At 33.3% G+C, this 17890-nt stretch overlaps 8 protein-coding genes across 8 annotated transcripts; 5 read left to right on the top strand and 3 right to left on the bottom strand.

Annotated features, from left to right (window-relative positions):
- Positions 1–151: 151 nt before the first annotated feature.
- On the bottom strand, positions 152–2792 carry NAEGRDRAFT_59621 (uncharacterized protein; the record flags this gene model as incomplete). Its single annotated transcript, XM_002670719.1, has 1 exon — positions 152–2792. One exon carries the CDS (start codon positions 2790–2792, stop codon positions 228–230), a length of 2565 nt encoding a protein of 854 aa, XP_002670765.1. The 3' UTR covers positions 152–227.
- Positions 2793–3022: 230 nt separating this feature from the next.
- On the bottom strand, positions 3023–5876 carry NAEGRDRAFT_59622 (uncharacterized protein). The gene has a single exon (XM_002670720.1). It carries the CDS (start codon positions 5749–5751, stop codon positions 3166–3168), a length of 2586 nt encoding a protein of 861 aa, XP_002670766.1. The 5' UTR covers positions 5752–5876; the 3' UTR covers positions 3023–3165.
- A 220-nt stretch (positions 5877–6096) lies between these two features.
- On the top strand, positions 6097–7014 carry NAEGRDRAFT_74253 (uncharacterized protein; the record flags this gene model as incomplete). The annotated part of the gene is made up of 1 exon (XM_002670671.1): positions 6097–7014. One exon carries the CDS (start codon positions 6097–6099, stop codon positions 7012–7014), a length of 918 nt encoding a protein of 305 aa, XP_002670717.1.
- A 218-nt stretch (positions 7015–7232) lies between these two features.
- On the top strand, positions 7233–8384 carry NAEGRDRAFT_74254 (uncharacterized protein; the record flags this gene model as incomplete). Its single annotated transcript, XM_002670672.1, has 1 exon — positions 7233–8384. The coding sequence occupies one exon, from the start codon at positions 7233–7235 to the stop codon at positions 8382–8384; it is 1152 nt and encodes a 383-aa protein (XP_002670718.1).
- A 220-nt stretch (positions 8385–8604) lies between these two features.
- On the top strand, positions 8605–10224 carry NAEGRDRAFT_59623 (uncharacterized protein). The gene has a single exon (XM_002670673.1). The coding sequence runs from the start codon at positions 8722–8724 to the stop codon at positions 10195–10197; it is 1476 nt and encodes a 491-aa protein (XP_002670719.1). The 5' UTR covers positions 8605–8721; the 3' UTR covers positions 10198–10224.
- A 323-nt stretch (positions 10225–10547) lies between these two features.
- Positions 10548–11241, top strand: NAEGRDRAFT_81752 (uncharacterized protein). The gene is made up of 2 exons (XM_002670674.1): positions 10548–10581; positions 10646–11241. The coding sequence occupies exons 1-2, from the start codon at positions 10560–10562 to the stop codon at positions 11218–11220; spliced, it is 597 nt and encodes a 198-aa protein (XP_002670720.1). The 5' UTR covers positions 10548–10559; the 3' UTR covers positions 11221–11241.
- Positions 11242–11775: 534 nt separating this feature from the next.
- On the top strand, positions 11776–12792 carry NAEGRDRAFT_53349 (uncharacterized protein; the record flags this gene model as incomplete). Its single annotated transcript, XM_002670675.1, has 1 exon — positions 11776–12792. One exon carries the CDS (start codon positions 11776–11778, stop codon positions 12790–12792), a length of 1017 nt encoding a protein of 338 aa, XP_002670721.1.
- Positions 12793–13062: 270 nt separating this feature from the next.
- Positions 13063–17486, bottom strand: NAEGRDRAFT_59624 (uncharacterized protein; the record flags this gene model as incomplete). Its single annotated transcript, XM_002670721.1, has 4 exons — positions 17044–17486; positions 16065–16273; positions 15429–15876; positions 13063–15362 (listed from the first exon to the last, which is right to left on the bottom strand). Exons 1-4 carry the CDS (start codon positions 17468–17470, stop codon positions 13063–13065), a joined length of 3384 nt encoding a protein of 1127 aa, XP_002670767.1. The 5' UTR covers positions 17471–17486.
- Between the last annotated feature and the right edge of the window lie 404 nt (positions 17487–17890).

Here is a 17890-nt window from a genome sequence, read left to right on the forward strand (position 1 = left end):
TAATTAGTTTATTAATTTTTTATTTATTTTATATTAATTAATTACATCCTTAACGACCAAATTCTGTACAATCTTTTGCAATCTGGAAAAAATTGCCTAACCATACTGTTGATTCCTCAGAGTAGCAATATCAGACAAGTTTAAAAGCAAATGGAAAAAATTACGGCATTAATTCTTTATTTGTTTGGTTATGTACAGGGCTTGGTATATAGTATTATATTATTATATCAATGAATCATGGTCAACCATAAAAATACAATCATGATTGAAGCAAAACTCATTAAACCAGAAAAGTAATTGTATGAGTGCATTCCCAACGAAACAATTGGCGAAACTGCACGATTTTGACACTTCTCTCCAGAGGTATTATTCAAGCAAAGGCAAACATTCTTATCAATACAGATACCAATAGAAGAACACACCTCAGGGCTTGCTTGCATCACATCAAAACACGTAAAATTTTGACAATTATTTCCATAATATCCATCCAAACAAGTGCAATTATTGAAACTTGAACAAAATCCATGTCCAGAGCAAACTCTTGAATCATTCTTTGAGATTCCAAGGCAATCAAATGATTCACATTTTGAGCCGTAATATCCCTTAGAACATGTACAATTGTTGTGGCTTGAGCATATTCCATGACTAGAACAAGTTGATGGATTTAAAGAACTCAATCCATAACATGAATATTGACTGCAATCTGAACCTGAATATCCTATAAAGCAAGTACAATTGTTGAAACTGGAGCAAATACCATGTGCGGAGCAGACTGATTCAGCATTCTTGGAAATATCAAAGCAATTGTAATGTTCACAAGTTGCTCCATAATAACCTTCGAGTTGACATGAGCAGTTATTGTAACTTGAACAAATTCCTCGAGCAGAGCAAACAGTTGGATCATTGGAGGACTTTCCAGAGCAATTAAATTGTTCACAATTAGCTCCATAATATCCATCCTGACACAGACATTGGTCAACTTGTAAACATTTTCCGTGTCCTGAGCAAACAGAAGGATTATCTTGAGGAGTTCCATAACAATTGAATAGTTGACAAGCAGCTCCATAGTAACCATTTGAGCAATTGCAAGTATTATAATCAGTGCATAAACCATGGGATGAGCAAACAAGTGAGTCATTTGATTCAAGACCAAAACATTTGAATGATTGGCAAGATTGACCAAAATAACCAGTATTACATGAGCAATTATTAAAAGTAACACATTTACCATGAGCAGAACAAACTGAAGGATCCATTGAATTCACACCAAAACAATCAAAGAATTCACAATTAGTTCCGTAATACCCAGTTGAGCAAGTGCAATTTTCAAGTGAAGAACAAACACCATTTCCAGAACAAACCGATGCATTTCTCCAATTCACTCCATTACAATTGAAATCTTCACAATTTTCTCCATAATATCCTTCATCAACATTACAAGAACATTGATTATGAGTGGTGCAATTTCCTCTTCCAGAACAAACACCAAAATCTTGGTTCGTCTTTCCAAAACATTGAACATGACACAATCCATCAATTAGAGCATGTGTTTCCTCACAAAAAGCAGTCAACTTTCTAATAGCATGGTTTCCAGCATCTGAGATATAGATTTCACTCAAACTTCTCAATTGTCGTATGGCAAGGTTAACTGGATTATTCAATTGAGCATCAGTTGATAAACCACCATCTCCACTGAAGCCAACACTTGAAGTTCCTGCAATTGTGACAATGATTCCATTTGAAAAAACTTTTCTAATTCGATTGTTACCAGAATCGGCCAAAAACATTTCACCACTAGACGAAACAACAAGTCCTTTTGGAGAGGAAAGCTGTGCACTTGTTGCCTGACCACCATCTCCACCAAAACCACTTCCAGTTCCAATAACTGCATTGATAATTCCTGAACTTTGTTTAATTCTTCTCACAACATTATATAAACTATCAACAAAGAATACATCGAGGTCTGAATTGACTGCAATTTGATAAGGAATTCCAAGCCATGCATTAATTCCCAAACCACCATCTCCCAAATATGAATTAGTCTGTCCTCTACCAGAAACATCATACAAGCCATTGGCATAAACCTTTCTGATCATGTTATTTTCAGTGTCAGTAAATATCAACTCTCCATTTGGGCTTAAACATAGACCTCGAATGACATTGAACCATCCGAATGCATTACCATCTCCTGGAGAGGTATATCCTCTACCTCCATCTCCTACAAAAGGTCTAATATAACCAGTATTGAGATCGAGTCTTCTTACTACATTGTTAAAAGTATCGGCAATGTATAAATCACTATTTGATGGGCTGAGTGAGAGACCTTGAGGGGAGAAGAATTGGCAGTTTACAGCTGGTCCGTTATCACCAGAATAACCTTGTGTTCTTGATCCAGCAATAGTTTGAATAGTTCCATTTAAATATACCTTTCGAATAATATTGTTGGTTGAATCTGAGAGGTAAACTTCGCCACTCTCTGAAACAGCAACACCCTGGGGAGAACTAAGCATTGTCTCAATGGCCAAACCACCATCACCATTATAACCTGCGCTACCTGTCCCAGCAATTGTTGAGATATTGTAACGTGGAGCCATTATTTCACATTCAGAACCAAAATAACCAACATTACATGAACATGCGTTATTGGCTTGACATAATCCATTACCAGAGCAGACAGCTGGTTCTTGATCTGTTTTACCAAAGCATGTGAAGGTTATGTTGGTAGCTTGCAAAAGCGTGGCCAAAAAGATCAACAATATGATTGTTGAGAGTAAAGAGTTGGCATTTGACATTTTTAATTGATGTTTGTCCTGAATCTTTCCAGTGGAGCTTTTATAACATGGCCATGGATGAACCGTTGAAAGTGAAATTGGACACTTGCAAGTGTCGTTGGAGCTCAGAAATTGTCGTTTGATTAATGAAAAGTAATTTTTTGGATTGGCATTTCCATTTAATGAAAGCACTTGTTGGTTCATCTTCAACGTTTCATTTTCATGAAATTACAACGGAAAATCGTTCCATTGTATTCAACTCAATTGATTTTGTATTTTTTCTAATTTCCAAATATGGACTAATTTCTTTTAAGGAAAATATAAAACAATACAGAGAAAAACGAGATCTGAAACTGGAGCGAAATGTTGATAGCATTCTATTGATTCATCTGACTCATTCATTTTTCTTCAATATTGCTTCCATCAACTCATCACTGATTCCATCTTCCAGCTCATCTATTTCCTCTGCATGTCCCATTAAATTCAAAATATACTTAATTCCTGTATAAAACTCTTTCAATGGAATTCTGAGAGGTGACTTGTTGATTGAGCAGCACAGTAATCTAGTAATGTAATTTCTCAATTTGATATCAATACTTCCATATAAATTTTCAATGATTTTGCTGATGAATTGATGAACTTTCTCCTCTTGGTTTAAAATCATCCAATCGAAAAAGGTTTTCTCCTCAACTTCCAAATCAGTATTTATGAGCATGAATAAATATATACATCCTAGAGAGTAGATATCAACTCTTTCATATAAATTATTATTGGAACGTGTTTTTTCGAATAGTTCAGGAGCTGCATATTCTCTTGTGCCTTGAACTAGAGTAGTTCTTACAAGATCCAAATCAGCAATTTTACATTCGTCATGATCTGAGATTCGTGGCACCACTTTATCTTCGATTCTGTAGATTAAAATGTTTTGAGGTTTCAAATCTCTGTGAATTATTCCATTTTGATGTAAATAAATGCATCCCTTGAGAATATCTCTGAATAGCATTGTAATTTCCTTCAGGGATAGGTTTCTTTGTGACTCTATGTACTGTTTCAAATTTTGTTCAGCTAATTCCATAATTACAAAATAAAAATTATCCAATGATTGATAGACGACATCATATTCCAAATATCTAACCACATTGGGATGATCAAATTCTTTTGCTTTCTTGAAAGCTTCCATTAGCCTTGTTAAATCATTCATTATTGAACTCTCTCTGTATGTTTTCAAAGCAACAATACGACCTAGTTTTTTATCCATAACTTTGTCAACCACGCCTTTCCCACATCCTATGCCTCTTTCAAGGAATATAAATCTGTCTTTTTCGTTGATAATTTTCGTCAAACTACTTTGATAACTTATGAGTGTTGGTATATTATTGAGCTGTATAGTTTCATTCTTATTATTTAATGAAATATCTTGAATTTCACCTTTCAAGAATTGTAAAACATTCTCCAGAATTGTTTTATACAAATAGCAATTCAACCTTTTGGTTGTATCTCTTTGTATCATTGTAATTATACATCTACTCAAGATATCAGTTACTCCAAAATTAGTATTAATTGTCTTGTTGAGTATTTTTCCAATTGCATAATGTAATTTCAATTCCCCATCATTTGTTGTCGAAACAGAGGAGAAATATTTTCCAAAGGTAGTAAAATACATGTAATCATCATCATATTTAGATATATCTGAATCATTTAAAAATAGTTCATCTAACTGTAATGGACAGTTTGTAAATAATTTCAAAAGTATACATCCCAATGAGAACAAATGACCATTGTTAATTTGTTTTTGGTTATTACCATTCCTAGGAGCTTCAACTAAGCTTTCAGGTGGCATATATGGCACCTTTCTAACTGCCATTAATGGGTAACTATCTATCGCCTTTGCTGTGTTAAAGTTAATGATTTTGTAATAATCTTGAACTTTTACAATATTTTTAGGATCCAAATCTCTGTGTAAAGTATAGTGTTCATTAATTGAACTGACAGACGTCAACACCTTGATAAATATCTCAATTATTTCTATTATTTTATCTTTTGAAATGAATCCATCTCTATAAAACCCTTCTTCATTATTTCTTGTAATATAATCTGATAATGATTGCTCTCCAAGTTCCATCACTGAATACAAGTGACCACCAATTGTGTCACATTCAAAGTATTTAATCTTTCCTTCAATGTCTGTTTTCAATAATTTGATGAGCTCTCTTGTTGATTCTTCGTTTTTTTCAGCTTCGTATTTTAATTTTATGGCCCTCAATGTTTTCGATTTTTTGAGAAATACTTTGAAAACAGTTCCTTCGCCTTCATATCCTAATATTGATATAAAATCATAATCACTCTTGAAATGGTTATAAAAAAGATTGAGGCATCTGAATATTCGTGAAAAATCACCAAAATAAATGTCATATTTTGAGAGTTTGTAATTGTCGAATGTATTCTCAGTCTCCAGCCAGATAGTTGCAAATATTAATATCTGATTGATTTCCTTTTTAGAATAAAATGATTTTTCAAACTTGTCTGAAATTCTTTCCACACTCCTTTTCAAATCTTTCAAAATGGTTGACTGTGAAGGATTTTCTTCAAGAAATTTATCCAATCTGAAACAAAATAAATAATAATCACCTGTTTTTATGGTTGGCAACTCATCAATGGAGGGTTCTAAATTTTTCAACTGTTTCAAGATTTGGAAAATAATTAGTTTTTCAACAAATTCGGACGAATAGGTTGGATTCGTAAAATTGAAAAAGGAGTTTCGTTTTGATTTTGGTTCAACATTGGGCAATATGACACAATTGTATAAATCTTTTTCATCACCAAAATTTCGAGAATACTTGTCGAGAACATTTCTCGATAATTTTGTGTGAAGATTTTCAACAACTGATTCGTCAATGTCGAGAGAGAATGTTTCATCACGGATTTGTGTTTGTGGCTGAGCATGATCAAACCAAACCAGTGAAAGAAACTTGTCAAACATTTTTTAACAACTGAAAATTTGCATGCACGACATGTGACTTTCATAAGAATATTCTCAAGAATTTCCAAAAAGTTTTTAGACGAAATATTTAGGATAGGTTTCCAGCGAGGCTTCTGGAGCCTTTCTCATTGAATAACAACTCAGAGAGCTCTCATTGTGTGTCTCAGTGATAGATTTTTTTTAAGATGAAACGTGATATTGAGTTTAGTGCAATTTACAAAAAAGCGAAACGTGATCAGCTATCTTGCAATCTCTTCCAAACATCTGCGTGCGTTTTTAAATTTCATACGAAACGTGATATTGAGTTTAGTCTAACTTTTTCATTCCATTTCAACCTAAAAAAAAATGTTTGAACATAATGATCAAGACAGTGCTGTCACTCTTTCTCTCATCGATTTTCATTCATACATTTCCACCAATTTATTAGAAAAATTCAAAAAGAAACTTTGCTCACCTCTTTCTCCCCTGATTGAATTTTCACAGAATTTTACAAAAATTTACAAACTTCCAGAGCCATATGTTTACAATGTGGCAATTTGTCAGGAGCTTAATTATTTAATTGTCGGCTCGTTTTCAACTATAAATTTTTATAATTTGGTGACTCATGAAGGATTATTTCAAATTCCATTTGATGATGGAATTTATGACTTGGATTTGGAGAGGGAAAATTCAGGTCAATTTAATTTGATAGTTTCTAGTAGAAACAATGAGTTATTCAAGTTTAATTTTACTGAAATGATAAAGACGAAGGAGTTAGGAGAGCCAATTTGGAAATCTGAAAAGAGATTTAACCAAATTTGGGGTCTAACACGTTTCAAAACTGAAATTTATGTAGTTGATCATAGAGAGAAAATGTTTGCTTTTGATTTAAAGACAGGAAAATTACGCCATGATATTCAAATCGATCTTTCTGAGAACTTGGTTGATTTGGTTTTCACTCCAGAAGAGGAAATGATTGTGTGTGGAATAGATCAGTTACACATTTTGAAATTCAATGAAAAATCTAAAGGATGGGAAAAGATTAAAACCTTGGATAACAAAGATCATATCATTAACGATTGCTTCAGTGTATGTTATGAAAAAAAGACGAGATTGATCTATCTCACCGACATGTATGGTAAATTATTCATATTCGATAGACAATTCAACCTATTGAAGGAAGTGGAAGGTTTGTCATATCCATATGGTGTTGCAATTAATGATAAGAATGGAGAATTGTTCCTATGTAACACTGGAGCATGTGAAATACTAGTTTACAAATAGGTCAAATCATTTTTTTTACAATTTTATTGAATTTTTCAATAAATCTCAATAATTTCAATCGAATAGATGATTATCAACATATTGGAATGCAATCACATCCACTGATTTACAAATTGGATAACAAAATAGATTTATTGGAATGCAATCACATCCACTGATTTACAAATTGGATAACAAAATAGATTTCAAAATTCTCAATTTTTAAAAATTAAAAAAAAATGTCCAAACCATCGGAACAAAAATCATCATCTCCGACTATTGCCGCCACCACTGATGAAAGTAAACAATCACAGTGTGGATGTAGTGGTCATCATCACCATCAACATCATGAAAAACCACTCAAATTATTTTCCATGTATCCAGAGTTGGAAGAAGTGACCCCGAAGGATGTTAGTAAATCAGCACTTCATGCCATTTTGGTTGATGATAACAAATTCCTTTGGAGTGGATACAGAAAATTACCAGTTAGTGATTATTGGAGATCTTTTCTTTCCGTTTTTACACTCCATAATGAAACTATTAATATTTGGAATCACTTTATACCATCATTGATTTATTGTGTTTTTGCTTTTTATATTAATCATTATGTAACTGAGGCTAATCCGAATGCCAAGTTTTTGGATAGAGCAAGTTTTATCTTTTATTGTGTTACTGGTATTTTCACATTTGGATTCAGTGCAATGTATCACACTTGGAGAATGAATAGTATTAATGATTATCATTTCTGTTTATTGTGTGATATTAGAGGTATTGTTGTACTTGTTTCAGGTGCCAATGCTTTGAGTATTACTTTGCAAATTAAGGATTATGAATATTGGCAATGGATTTACTCTACTGTTAATATTGTTTTGGTTGTCTTTTTCATCTTTTGGATTAGAAAGATGGTTAGAGAGAGATTGACTAATCAAAGAACAATTTACTTTACCATTTACAGTCTCATTCCTTTATTTACCTTGGTTCATCGTTTCATTTTGCAATCATCCTCAGTGAATGATTTCTATAGTATGATCAAGTATTGTATCTTGCCAAGATCAACTCACGAATATTTTGGAATTTCTCATGCCCATGTTAATTTGAATATTAAGGATATCATGTGGCAAGATAATCACTCAACTAATTCTTATTTCCCTAATGGAGTTTTGGATGTTAATTATGAATTAGTTCAACTTTTCATTGTCAATTATTTACTTTTAGGTCTTGGAATGTTCATCAGAGGTTACAAGGCACCAGAAAGATGGATTCCTTACAAATTTGATTTATTTGGAGCTAGTCATCAAATCTTCCATTTCATGTCAGTTTATGCCAGTTTTTTAGTAGTTCACGGATTTTACATTTTATATTCTCAAGGAGCTTTCCCAGATCGTTTGTAAACTATAAATTCCGTCTTCTTTTGTGTTGTAATGGATTCGAATATAATTTTCAATAATTCAATAAGCAAATTTCAGAACACAAATTTTTATCCAAACCGCAGTCATGTAAATAACCTGGGAAGTGATACAAAAGTTTCATTCTGCTGTCTCGAGTCATTCCCCTTTTGCAATAGGGACATTTGAAAAGTGACGCATCATATTTCATCATTAAAAAAATTAAGCATTTGTTTCGTTTTTAAACCACCGGCGGTTGATTCATCTTCTACAAAATCAACAAACAACAAATACGCGTCCTTGTCGGTTGTGCTTTCAATTTTTAAACGAAACTAAACTAAAGATGAAGAGTCTGTTAGTTCTTCTCATGTTATTAGGAGTGGCTACTCTTCTAATGATGATCACTCCAGCAAGCCTTCAAAAAGAGCTTCCAATTACAATTCAATCATCAACAAAGGACAAGGTTATGGATGAATATTTAAAACAAATTACAGTCGAAACTATTGATTCAAATGATGATTCAGGTAACAAGACAGTTAATTGTTGTAATGTTTGCCCAGTTCCAAAGATTATTATTATTCCAAAATATACAACAATCAAAGTTCCAATTAATATTCCATATCCAGTATTGAAACCAATTCCACCACATCACGATGATGATGTTGTTGATAAATGTCCATCTGATTATCAATTCGTTCCACCAAACAAGTGTTCTAAAACAATAATTATTGAAAAGAAGAAGAATTGTCCAATTGGATTTATTAGAATTGGTGAAACTGAATGTTTGAGATTGGTTATTATTCATAATAATATTCCACCAATGAAAGTTGTTTGTCCACCTGGATATATTCCATTTGTAATTTCAAAGAATTCAGAGGAATATTTGAAATTGAAGGATTTACCAAAGGATTTACCTTCTAATGATTTCTTCTTTAAGAATGATACAAAGAATACTGTTTTAGGATGTAAGAAGAGTAAGAAAATTCATATTGATGAGGAAATTCCACATTGGACTTGTCCAAAGGGTTATTATTATCATTCTCCTTTCCATTGTGTTAAATCAGTTGAATGTCCAAAGAAGGGTGGTTGGATCAAGTTGACCGATGGTCGTTGCATTCGTACTTTATTCAAATGTCCACGTGGTTATAAGAAAGTTGGTAGACATGGGTTGACCTGTATCAAGATTAACATGAAATGTCCAAAGGGATACAGACAATCAAAGAAGAATCCACGTTTATGTTTAAAGACAAAGATCATTGTCAAGATTAAGTGTCCAAAGAAATCAATTTACAGTGAAGAAAAGAAGACCTGTATCTGGAAGAAATGTGCTACTGTCAGATGTAATGGAGCTTTGAAATGTCCAAAGGGTCAAATCTTGGCTCTCAAATCCAAGAAGGATTGTTGTCCATCATGCGTTCCATGTGCATGCTCTGCTGAATACCATCCAGTTTGTACCAAGGATGGTGTCACTGTTTTCAATTTGTGTTCTGCCAAATGTTTGGGATTGGAAGTTAAACATGAAGGTGAATGTAAGATTACTGAAATTATCAAGATCACCAAGACATGCCCACCATGTGATCAATGTAAGAACGTTCCAAAGAAACCAGTTTGTGGTGTTGATGGTGTGACCTATCCAAACACTTGTGTTGCCAAGTGTGTCACTTCTGGTAAATTCGAAATGAAGAGAAAGGGCAAATGCAGTCCTGCTGATTGTGACGAAGCTGAATCCAATAAGACTGTCTCTGAATTCCTTCCATTCTTTGAACGTGTTTTAAAGTCTGAATTGATCAATGCCAAACAAAGAAAGCAAAAGAAATAAATTCTTCCTCAACTGTTTTGACCCCAATATTGAAAAGATCATAAAAATCTTCGCACCAATCACTTGACTATAAATTATAATGGCTCATATATGAAGTGAGTTTGAGGAATTTTAAATCTTAAAATCCCTTAACAAATTGTGATGAGCTCCACTACTATCAGTCTGAATTTATTTTACTATGTGCCATCCCGATCTCAATTTTTGAATATTAATGTACTTATCGACTTTAAAAAAAATACTTTACGGAACAAGCGTATTCTTGTGGATTTGTTGTTGCGCGAACATGGAACATTAAGAATTGTTTGCGATATGTTTGATCAGAAAAAACTGCCAATATTCCAGCTATCATTATTATCATCGTGATGGAGGTAAAACTTGCAGAAGGTTGGTATTTTCTCGAAGGGTTGTTTTCATAATAATAATAATTAATGAAATGAAATGTTAATAGAGAATGTTATATTTTCGGATGATGTTTGTTTTGAGATAATTTCCATGATTGATGATTCTTGGTTTATTTTGAATAATTGTTGTTTAATTTCAAAACAATGGTTTAATGTGATCAAGGAACGTTCAAAACTTGTTATTCAATTTAACGAACAATTTACAGAAAATAGAATTGAATTGTTAATGAAAAGTCAATTCATGAATAGTATTGTAAATGTTAAGTTTTCTTATATGTTGCTTAACTCTCCAGATCAAGTTAAATTCATAACTGAAATGAAACAATTAACATCACTTAGTATTGCTGGCAATCAAATTGGTGTAGAAGGAGCCAAATTTATAAGTGAAATGAAACAATTAACATCACTTGATATACATGATAATGGAATTGGTGTAGAAGGAGCCAAATACATTAGTGAAATGAAACAATTAACATCACTAAATATTGCTGACAATCAAATTCATGTAGAAGGAGCCAAATTTATAAGTGAAATGAAACAATTAACATCACTTAATATATATTATAATGGAATTGGTGTAGAAGGATCCAAGTACATAAGTGAAATGAAACAATTAGCGTAGAATAAAACGTGTAACTTTATTAATGTCTTATATCAATAACAGCCTGAGACCAAATCGTTATACTAACTTAGATTCTTTGCGGGGATTTGGTGTTTTGTTGATATTTAAGGCTGCCTTACATTGTAAAGATTCGTTATTTTAATGGCCTCTCTGTGGAGTATTATGAATGTGATTGATTATTTTCCAAACATTGATGAGTTTACGTAAGTCAAACAATTCAGTGATTGGTTTTGAAGCGTTTTCTTGTCACTAAATAGGATGCTCCGATGGTGCTTAATAAACTGATGTGCTGTAGTCTTTTCCATAATTATTTAAAGTCAAATTTCTCAAAAAACAATCATTTCTCATACCTTATTACTTCATTACGACTGTCGTGTTAGATGTTGTTCGTAGACAATTTGATTATTCAACGAACTGGACGATTACGATATTTCACATTTCACAAAAAAAATGATTCAACACCAAGTCATCAAGTGCATTGTTCTGTTTTTCGTGTTGATTATTGCACAACTGATGCTATTGATGATCAATGTGAATGGCATGACCATCACAACGATGACCACTCCATCTGCATCAGCATCTTCATCACAATTTCTCAACGCTCAAGCTCCTGAAATTTCCTATCGGAATGGAAGATTTCTCCGAGATAAGAGTGCCATTGTTTTTGATTGGAGTGGATTCATCATTTCCACACAATTTACTCATCGTGAGAATGCCTCTCAACCTATCAATTCATTAAAGATGGTTGTTCATTTGGATGATCCAGGAAATTTGTATAATTGTTACTTGTGGAAAATTAGTGAAAATAAGAGAGTGAAATTGTTGCAGGAAAATGTCTTGACAACTGTTAAGGGAGAAAATGCATTTGGATTGGTGTTTAATTGGCCTATGGATAAGGATTCTCAATCATATGTTGTTGAAATTGAAATTGAGAAGAGAACTGAAGCTATGGTTGGAGTTGTTCAATTTTATGGAATTACCTTTTTACAATCTGTTCAATTAATTCAAAGAAATTCAATGAAATTGAAGGAGAAATCAAGTACTGATCTCAAGATTGAATTCATTGGAGACTCAATTACATGTGCATATGGAAATATGGGTAAGCCGCCTTGTGCCTACACTCCTGCCACTCAAAACGTACATGAAAGTTTTGTTGAAAAGACAGCAAGATATGTCAATGCTAGTGAAATTCACATTGAATGTTGGTCTGGAAAGGGTGTAGTTCGTAATTTTGCAGATAAGAACACTACCAGTGTTGATCCATTCCCAGTTTACTATCCAAGAACTTTGGCAAATGATGCAAACAGTGTTTGGGAATTTAGAAAGACATTTATTCCAGATATTGCTGTAATTACTTTGGGAACTAATGATTTCAGTACTGCTCCTAGACCTAGTTTTGAACAATTCTCAAATGGTTATCAGAAATTCCTTGATTTCATTTTTGGAAAGTATGCTCCAATTAAGGGACCATCTTTCAAGATTGTAATGGTTGTAAGTTTCATTGTTCAAAATTTCATTTCAATTGTTAATCTATTGGATACTATTGGATATGTAGAGTGTTGTGGCCACTGAAAATTATGGAGATTACATTCAAAGTATTGCTGAAAAGCAACCTGGATATGGAAAAAATGTTTTCTTTGCTAATTTGAGAGATGTTTGGCGTGGATTTGGACAAAATGATTGGGGATGTTCTGGACATCCAAATGAAAATGGTGATGAAAAGTTGGCTCTTGCTCTCAGCTCTTTCCTTTCCAAAAATGTTTTAAATTAATTTTTATTTAATTTTTATTATAATAATGAATTTATTTTTTATATAATTCAATCTCAAAAATTTATTTACAATTAATTACTGCTTGTTAGATCTTCTTCTTGACCTTCTTCAGCATTTTCCAAAAGACCTGGGTCATATTGATTCAACCAAGCATCACAACTCATGACAAGTGGAAGTTTAGCTAGTTTTTCCATGGCAATTCTAACTTCTGGATTGACAAACTTTGGTTTCTTCTTAAAGAATGCAGAATAATAGTTTTGAGAACAAACTTCATCAAAAACTGGCAAGGCCTTCTTGGAATTGAAACAATGACACCAAAATGCATTGAATCTAGTACTCTTAAAGTGATCTGGATCTTCCAACCACAAATCTTCAACTGTAATTTCCTTTTGAACCTTGAAAATTCCTTCAATGATGAAAGCAACAGCTGGGTTTTGAACTCCACTTCTGGCAATGTCGAGCAGATAATTGAAATTGTAAGCTTCTTCATTTACAAAGAGCTCTGCTGGATCTTCTTGTGGACCAATGAAGAGAGCTCTGAATGATGGAAGAACAGCTTTTCTCATATAGGCAGAAACGAAATTATCTGAATTAGTTTCGTCACACAATGAGGAAAGGGAAACTTGCTTCAATTTTGTTTGAGTATCCAAATATGAAATTAAACAATTCACTTGATTGACAAAGCTTGCAACAAAATGATCTGGATCACCCAAATCTGGATATTCCACAGTATCTATTCCAGCAATATTATAATTAATAACAATTTCATCTTCTTCCTCAATGACATCTTCTGGTTCTTGAGTGAGAGGTTTTTGAGCTTTTGGAGCAGTTGGTTTCTTTGGAGCATCGTCGTCCTCATCTTCATCGCTACTGAAATCGAGAGAGAGGTCACTTTCATCTGAATAGTCAGAGTGATCATCTTTCTTCGCTTCCTTATCAGATTTGACCACTGTTCCATTACCAATATCCTTATCGACAATCTTTGGTGGTTCAAGTTGGAGAAGGGAAATGAAACCTTTGGCTCCCTTATTGGAATTTTGCTCGTTTTGTTTTCTTTCCTTCCACATGGCCAATTCATTCTTGGTTAATAAGGATTCGAATTTGGTTTCGTTCTTATCTCCGAGAGCGAATAAAATCTTCTTCACTCTAACAACTTCTTCCTTATTCATATACTTTTCAGCTACACTCGAGTTGATTGTGTATTCAATAGTATTGGAGAGTTGACTAACAATACATTTTCCAAGTTTTTCTTGAACCATGGCATTCTTCTTAACATGTTTCAATCCTTGTTTGATAATGAACTGAGCTACTCTGTACAATGAATTGAATTGATCCTTATTTAACTTTAAAACCAACATGTCTTGATCTCCTTCTTTTCTAACCATTTGATCGATATTGAAAAGAGCGAAACCCATCAAGGCAATTTCACCAATATTGAGATTGGATTTTGGTTTCACGGCAGAGAATGAAGAAAAGAATTTTCCAAGTAAATTTCCTGAAGATCCTGATGCATTTTCCTTCTTCTTTCTCTTCATTGGAGCATCATCGTCATCCATACAGAGCTCTTCATCACTTTCTTCCCTGTAGTCTTCATCAAAGAAAAAGTCCTCGTCCTCATCTGGATCTAATTTCACTTTCCATGCATCCTTGTCCTGTGGATCGTTGGAAATGAGAGCAATTCTCTTCCACACCAATTGTTTGGCCAAAAGCTCCTTCTTTGACTTTTCCAAGTGTCCAGCATTAATTTCCTGTTCTACCAATTGAATCGACTCGTAGAAAGTCTTGAGGAGATAGGACATTGGACCACAATTCTTTCCTGAATTATCCTTCTCTTCCTTAATGACCTTATTATAGAACTTGGCAATGGTTTGATTCTTTTCACTGATAATATCAAGGAGATCGTAGTGTGGATGCTTTCTCGAGAGTCTTTCAGCTTCTTGTTGTAAAATAGCAGCAATTTCATTTTCAAATTTGGTCTTGGCTTCCATCTCCTTGACAACTTGTTGAGCTTCATAGGAGAGTGGAGAAACCTCCTCAAAGGTATGATCTCTCACATAATTCATCAACAAACTCAAGTTCTTTTCCTCGATACCTTTTTGAATTTCCTTCTTTCTTCTGAAAAATTCCTTCAATTGATCTCTTTTACTGACCGCAATTTCTCTGACTTTAATCATTGGTTCTGGACGAACTGAGACAGAGTCTTCTTCATCCTTCTTCTTTGAATTATCCTTCACAGTACCATAACTATCACAAACAGCAATGATATCATCCAATTCCTTCAAACTCTTTTTCACATTGTAAGCATAGAAAATTCTAGAAACCAAGTGAGTACACAATTGACCCAATTCATGTTGTGAAATTTCCATAACAGCTATACATGTTCAATTCAAATTTTGTAGAAACAATTCAATAAAATTTGAATCATTCTAATACTTACGAGTATCATCACCAACTTTGTACACAAAAACTCTATAATCCACATTAGAAGCAGCTTCCAAATTTGCTCCCTTTGTCAAATTAATCATAACACTTATGTGTGCAGTAACTTTCGTTGTAATATTACTTCTTCCATAAATGATAAATCTCTCTGAGAACCAATCAGTAGTTTGAGCCACTCCATGTGAAACTTCGTGATGCAAATAGGATTTAGTGGCAATTTGAGAAAGATCAACACCACCATCAAGGAATGAAGTTCCCTGCTGAGCTTCGTTTGGATCATTTTCCTTTTCCTCAAATGCTGAAATTTTCACATTGAGTGGAGTGGATCCATAGGTCATGACTGGATGCACTAGAACTTCATAAATTCCAGGATCGACATTGGAAACTTGTATTTTCTTGAATTGTTTCAAATTAATTCTTCCAGGAGTTTGATAAACAACATCTTTCTTTTTGAATAATTGGAAACCGAAACCAGAAATTGCTCCAACTGTTTGTCTTGACACTTTAATCAGTACAGTAATCAAATTATCCTATTTTCATCATCAACAGCATTCAAACATTCCACAAAAATTATAAATTTCGTATTGTCCATATAAAAATTATTACAAAAATTGGAAACTTTACAAAAACTTACTCTTTGCACTTCACCATCTTTTCTAAATAAATTAAATTCCTTTGAACATTTTTGTTCTTTTGCAGTCATGACTGCTTCAAAATCCAAACTCAACTCTAAAGCTTCGATATGGATAGAAACAGGTTCGGGATTCGTATTACTCAACCGATCAAGACAAAGTTTATATCTGCAAGGTTCTAATTTACCATGGAGAATAATTTTCTCATCATCTGTGGCAGAGAAGGTAAATTGTTCATCTACACCAACTGGGAATAAACCACTTTCGAAAAAACCAAGTGCATTTTGTTGACTTTTACTTTCGAATAATCGTGAGTTTAGTCCAGCTCCGATGTTTAAAGGTAAATCACCAGATGTTGTAGAAGAAGTATTAGACAAGGTAATTTTCTTTCTTGCTTTGTTTCTCTGTAAATTAGCATAGTCTTCTCCGAGTTCAGATACTGACTGGGTTGATTTCAAATTCATTTTTTTTGATTGATGACTTGTTTAACTGAACAGTAATGATTGTTGAGAGATGTTTCACTGACAATGAAGTCTTTCACTGAAGTGATGAACGAACAGCGAATGCAAAGTACTTCATTGTTAATTATGGAAGTTTTGGTATTAATAATTTTACAGAATTTATATATTTAATATTTACTATTATACAAAATGAAGGTTGTGATTCAGAAGATTTACTTTCTGAAATTTCTCTTATAGGCAGCAAGACAGCTAATGCTAGGAGTTCTCAACTTGTCCTTATTGATTTGACTCAAAAATTGTTGTCTTGTCTTTCTCCAATTATTGACAGGTGAAGGTTGAACAGTTTGTTGATTCATTCTAATAAATTCCAATCTTTTCAAATCCTTAGCAGATAACAATCTCTTCAATTGGGTATTTCCACAAATTCTTTGATGGTATTTCATATATTTAGACTTGTGACATTTGTGGCAGTTTGGACATTCAACCAATGAGTTCTTTGCAGATTTTTGACATGAAGAACCTTGAGATTTGCACTGAGAAGTTTGACTTCCTTGATGTTTGGCAGTTTTCACTTTCATTTGAGATTTAACATTCAAGTCAGCAAACAATTTTTCCATTTGCAAAATTCTTCCTTTCAAAATCAAGTTTTCTTCTTGGAGAATTTTCTTTTCTCTTCTCAAAATTTCGACATGTTTTGAAGATTGCTTCTTCTTTGCTTGTTGTTTTTGTTTCTTCAATACCAAATCAACTCTAATTGACTTTCTTTTCAAGTATGGGAAAGGTCCTTGTGGTTTCTTTGAGATTTGGACGAAAGGAGTTGTGGAAGTGGAATTGATGGATTGATTTAATGTTTGAGATGGTGAATTGACTGGAATGTCATCAAAGTTTGAAGCATTGTTCTTTTGATTTGTGGCAGTTCTCTTGAAATCGAATTCTTGCATGATCATTTTTGTTGTTTTGTTTTGATTTTGTTATTGTGGAGTTTAGTGGATTGCTTCTCTGACTATTTATTCGAAAGTTAGTTGACGAATAGACCTACCCAAACTTTCAATAATGGAAACACATCAACAGCTGTACTTACCAACTGAACGAAAATGGAAAGTCATGTTATCTCTCAACCTATTAATACCCTTAAATACCCCAATCTAAACAAACCAACACACAGGCATTCCAATAACAATTTTGTTATTTAGGCTATCAGATGATAAAACCATTTCAAAAAAGACTACAGCACCACAGGTTCCCAAGTTGTCTCCAACCTCAGTACTGATGTGGCTCGACGATGCTTAACTTCTCAAATCGGACGGGATGAGGTGCATTCATCGTGATATGGCCGTAGCCATTAATTTTCATAACGCCTTAATATT

Source organism: Naegleria gruberi (genome assembly GCF_000004985.1).
Source record: "Naegleria gruberi genomic scaffold NAEGRscaffold_68, whole genome shotgun sequence".
In the NCBI taxonomy this organism is placed as follows: domain Eukaryota; phylum Heterolobosea; class Eutetramitea; order Acrasida; family Naegleriidae; genus Naegleria; species Naegleria gruberi.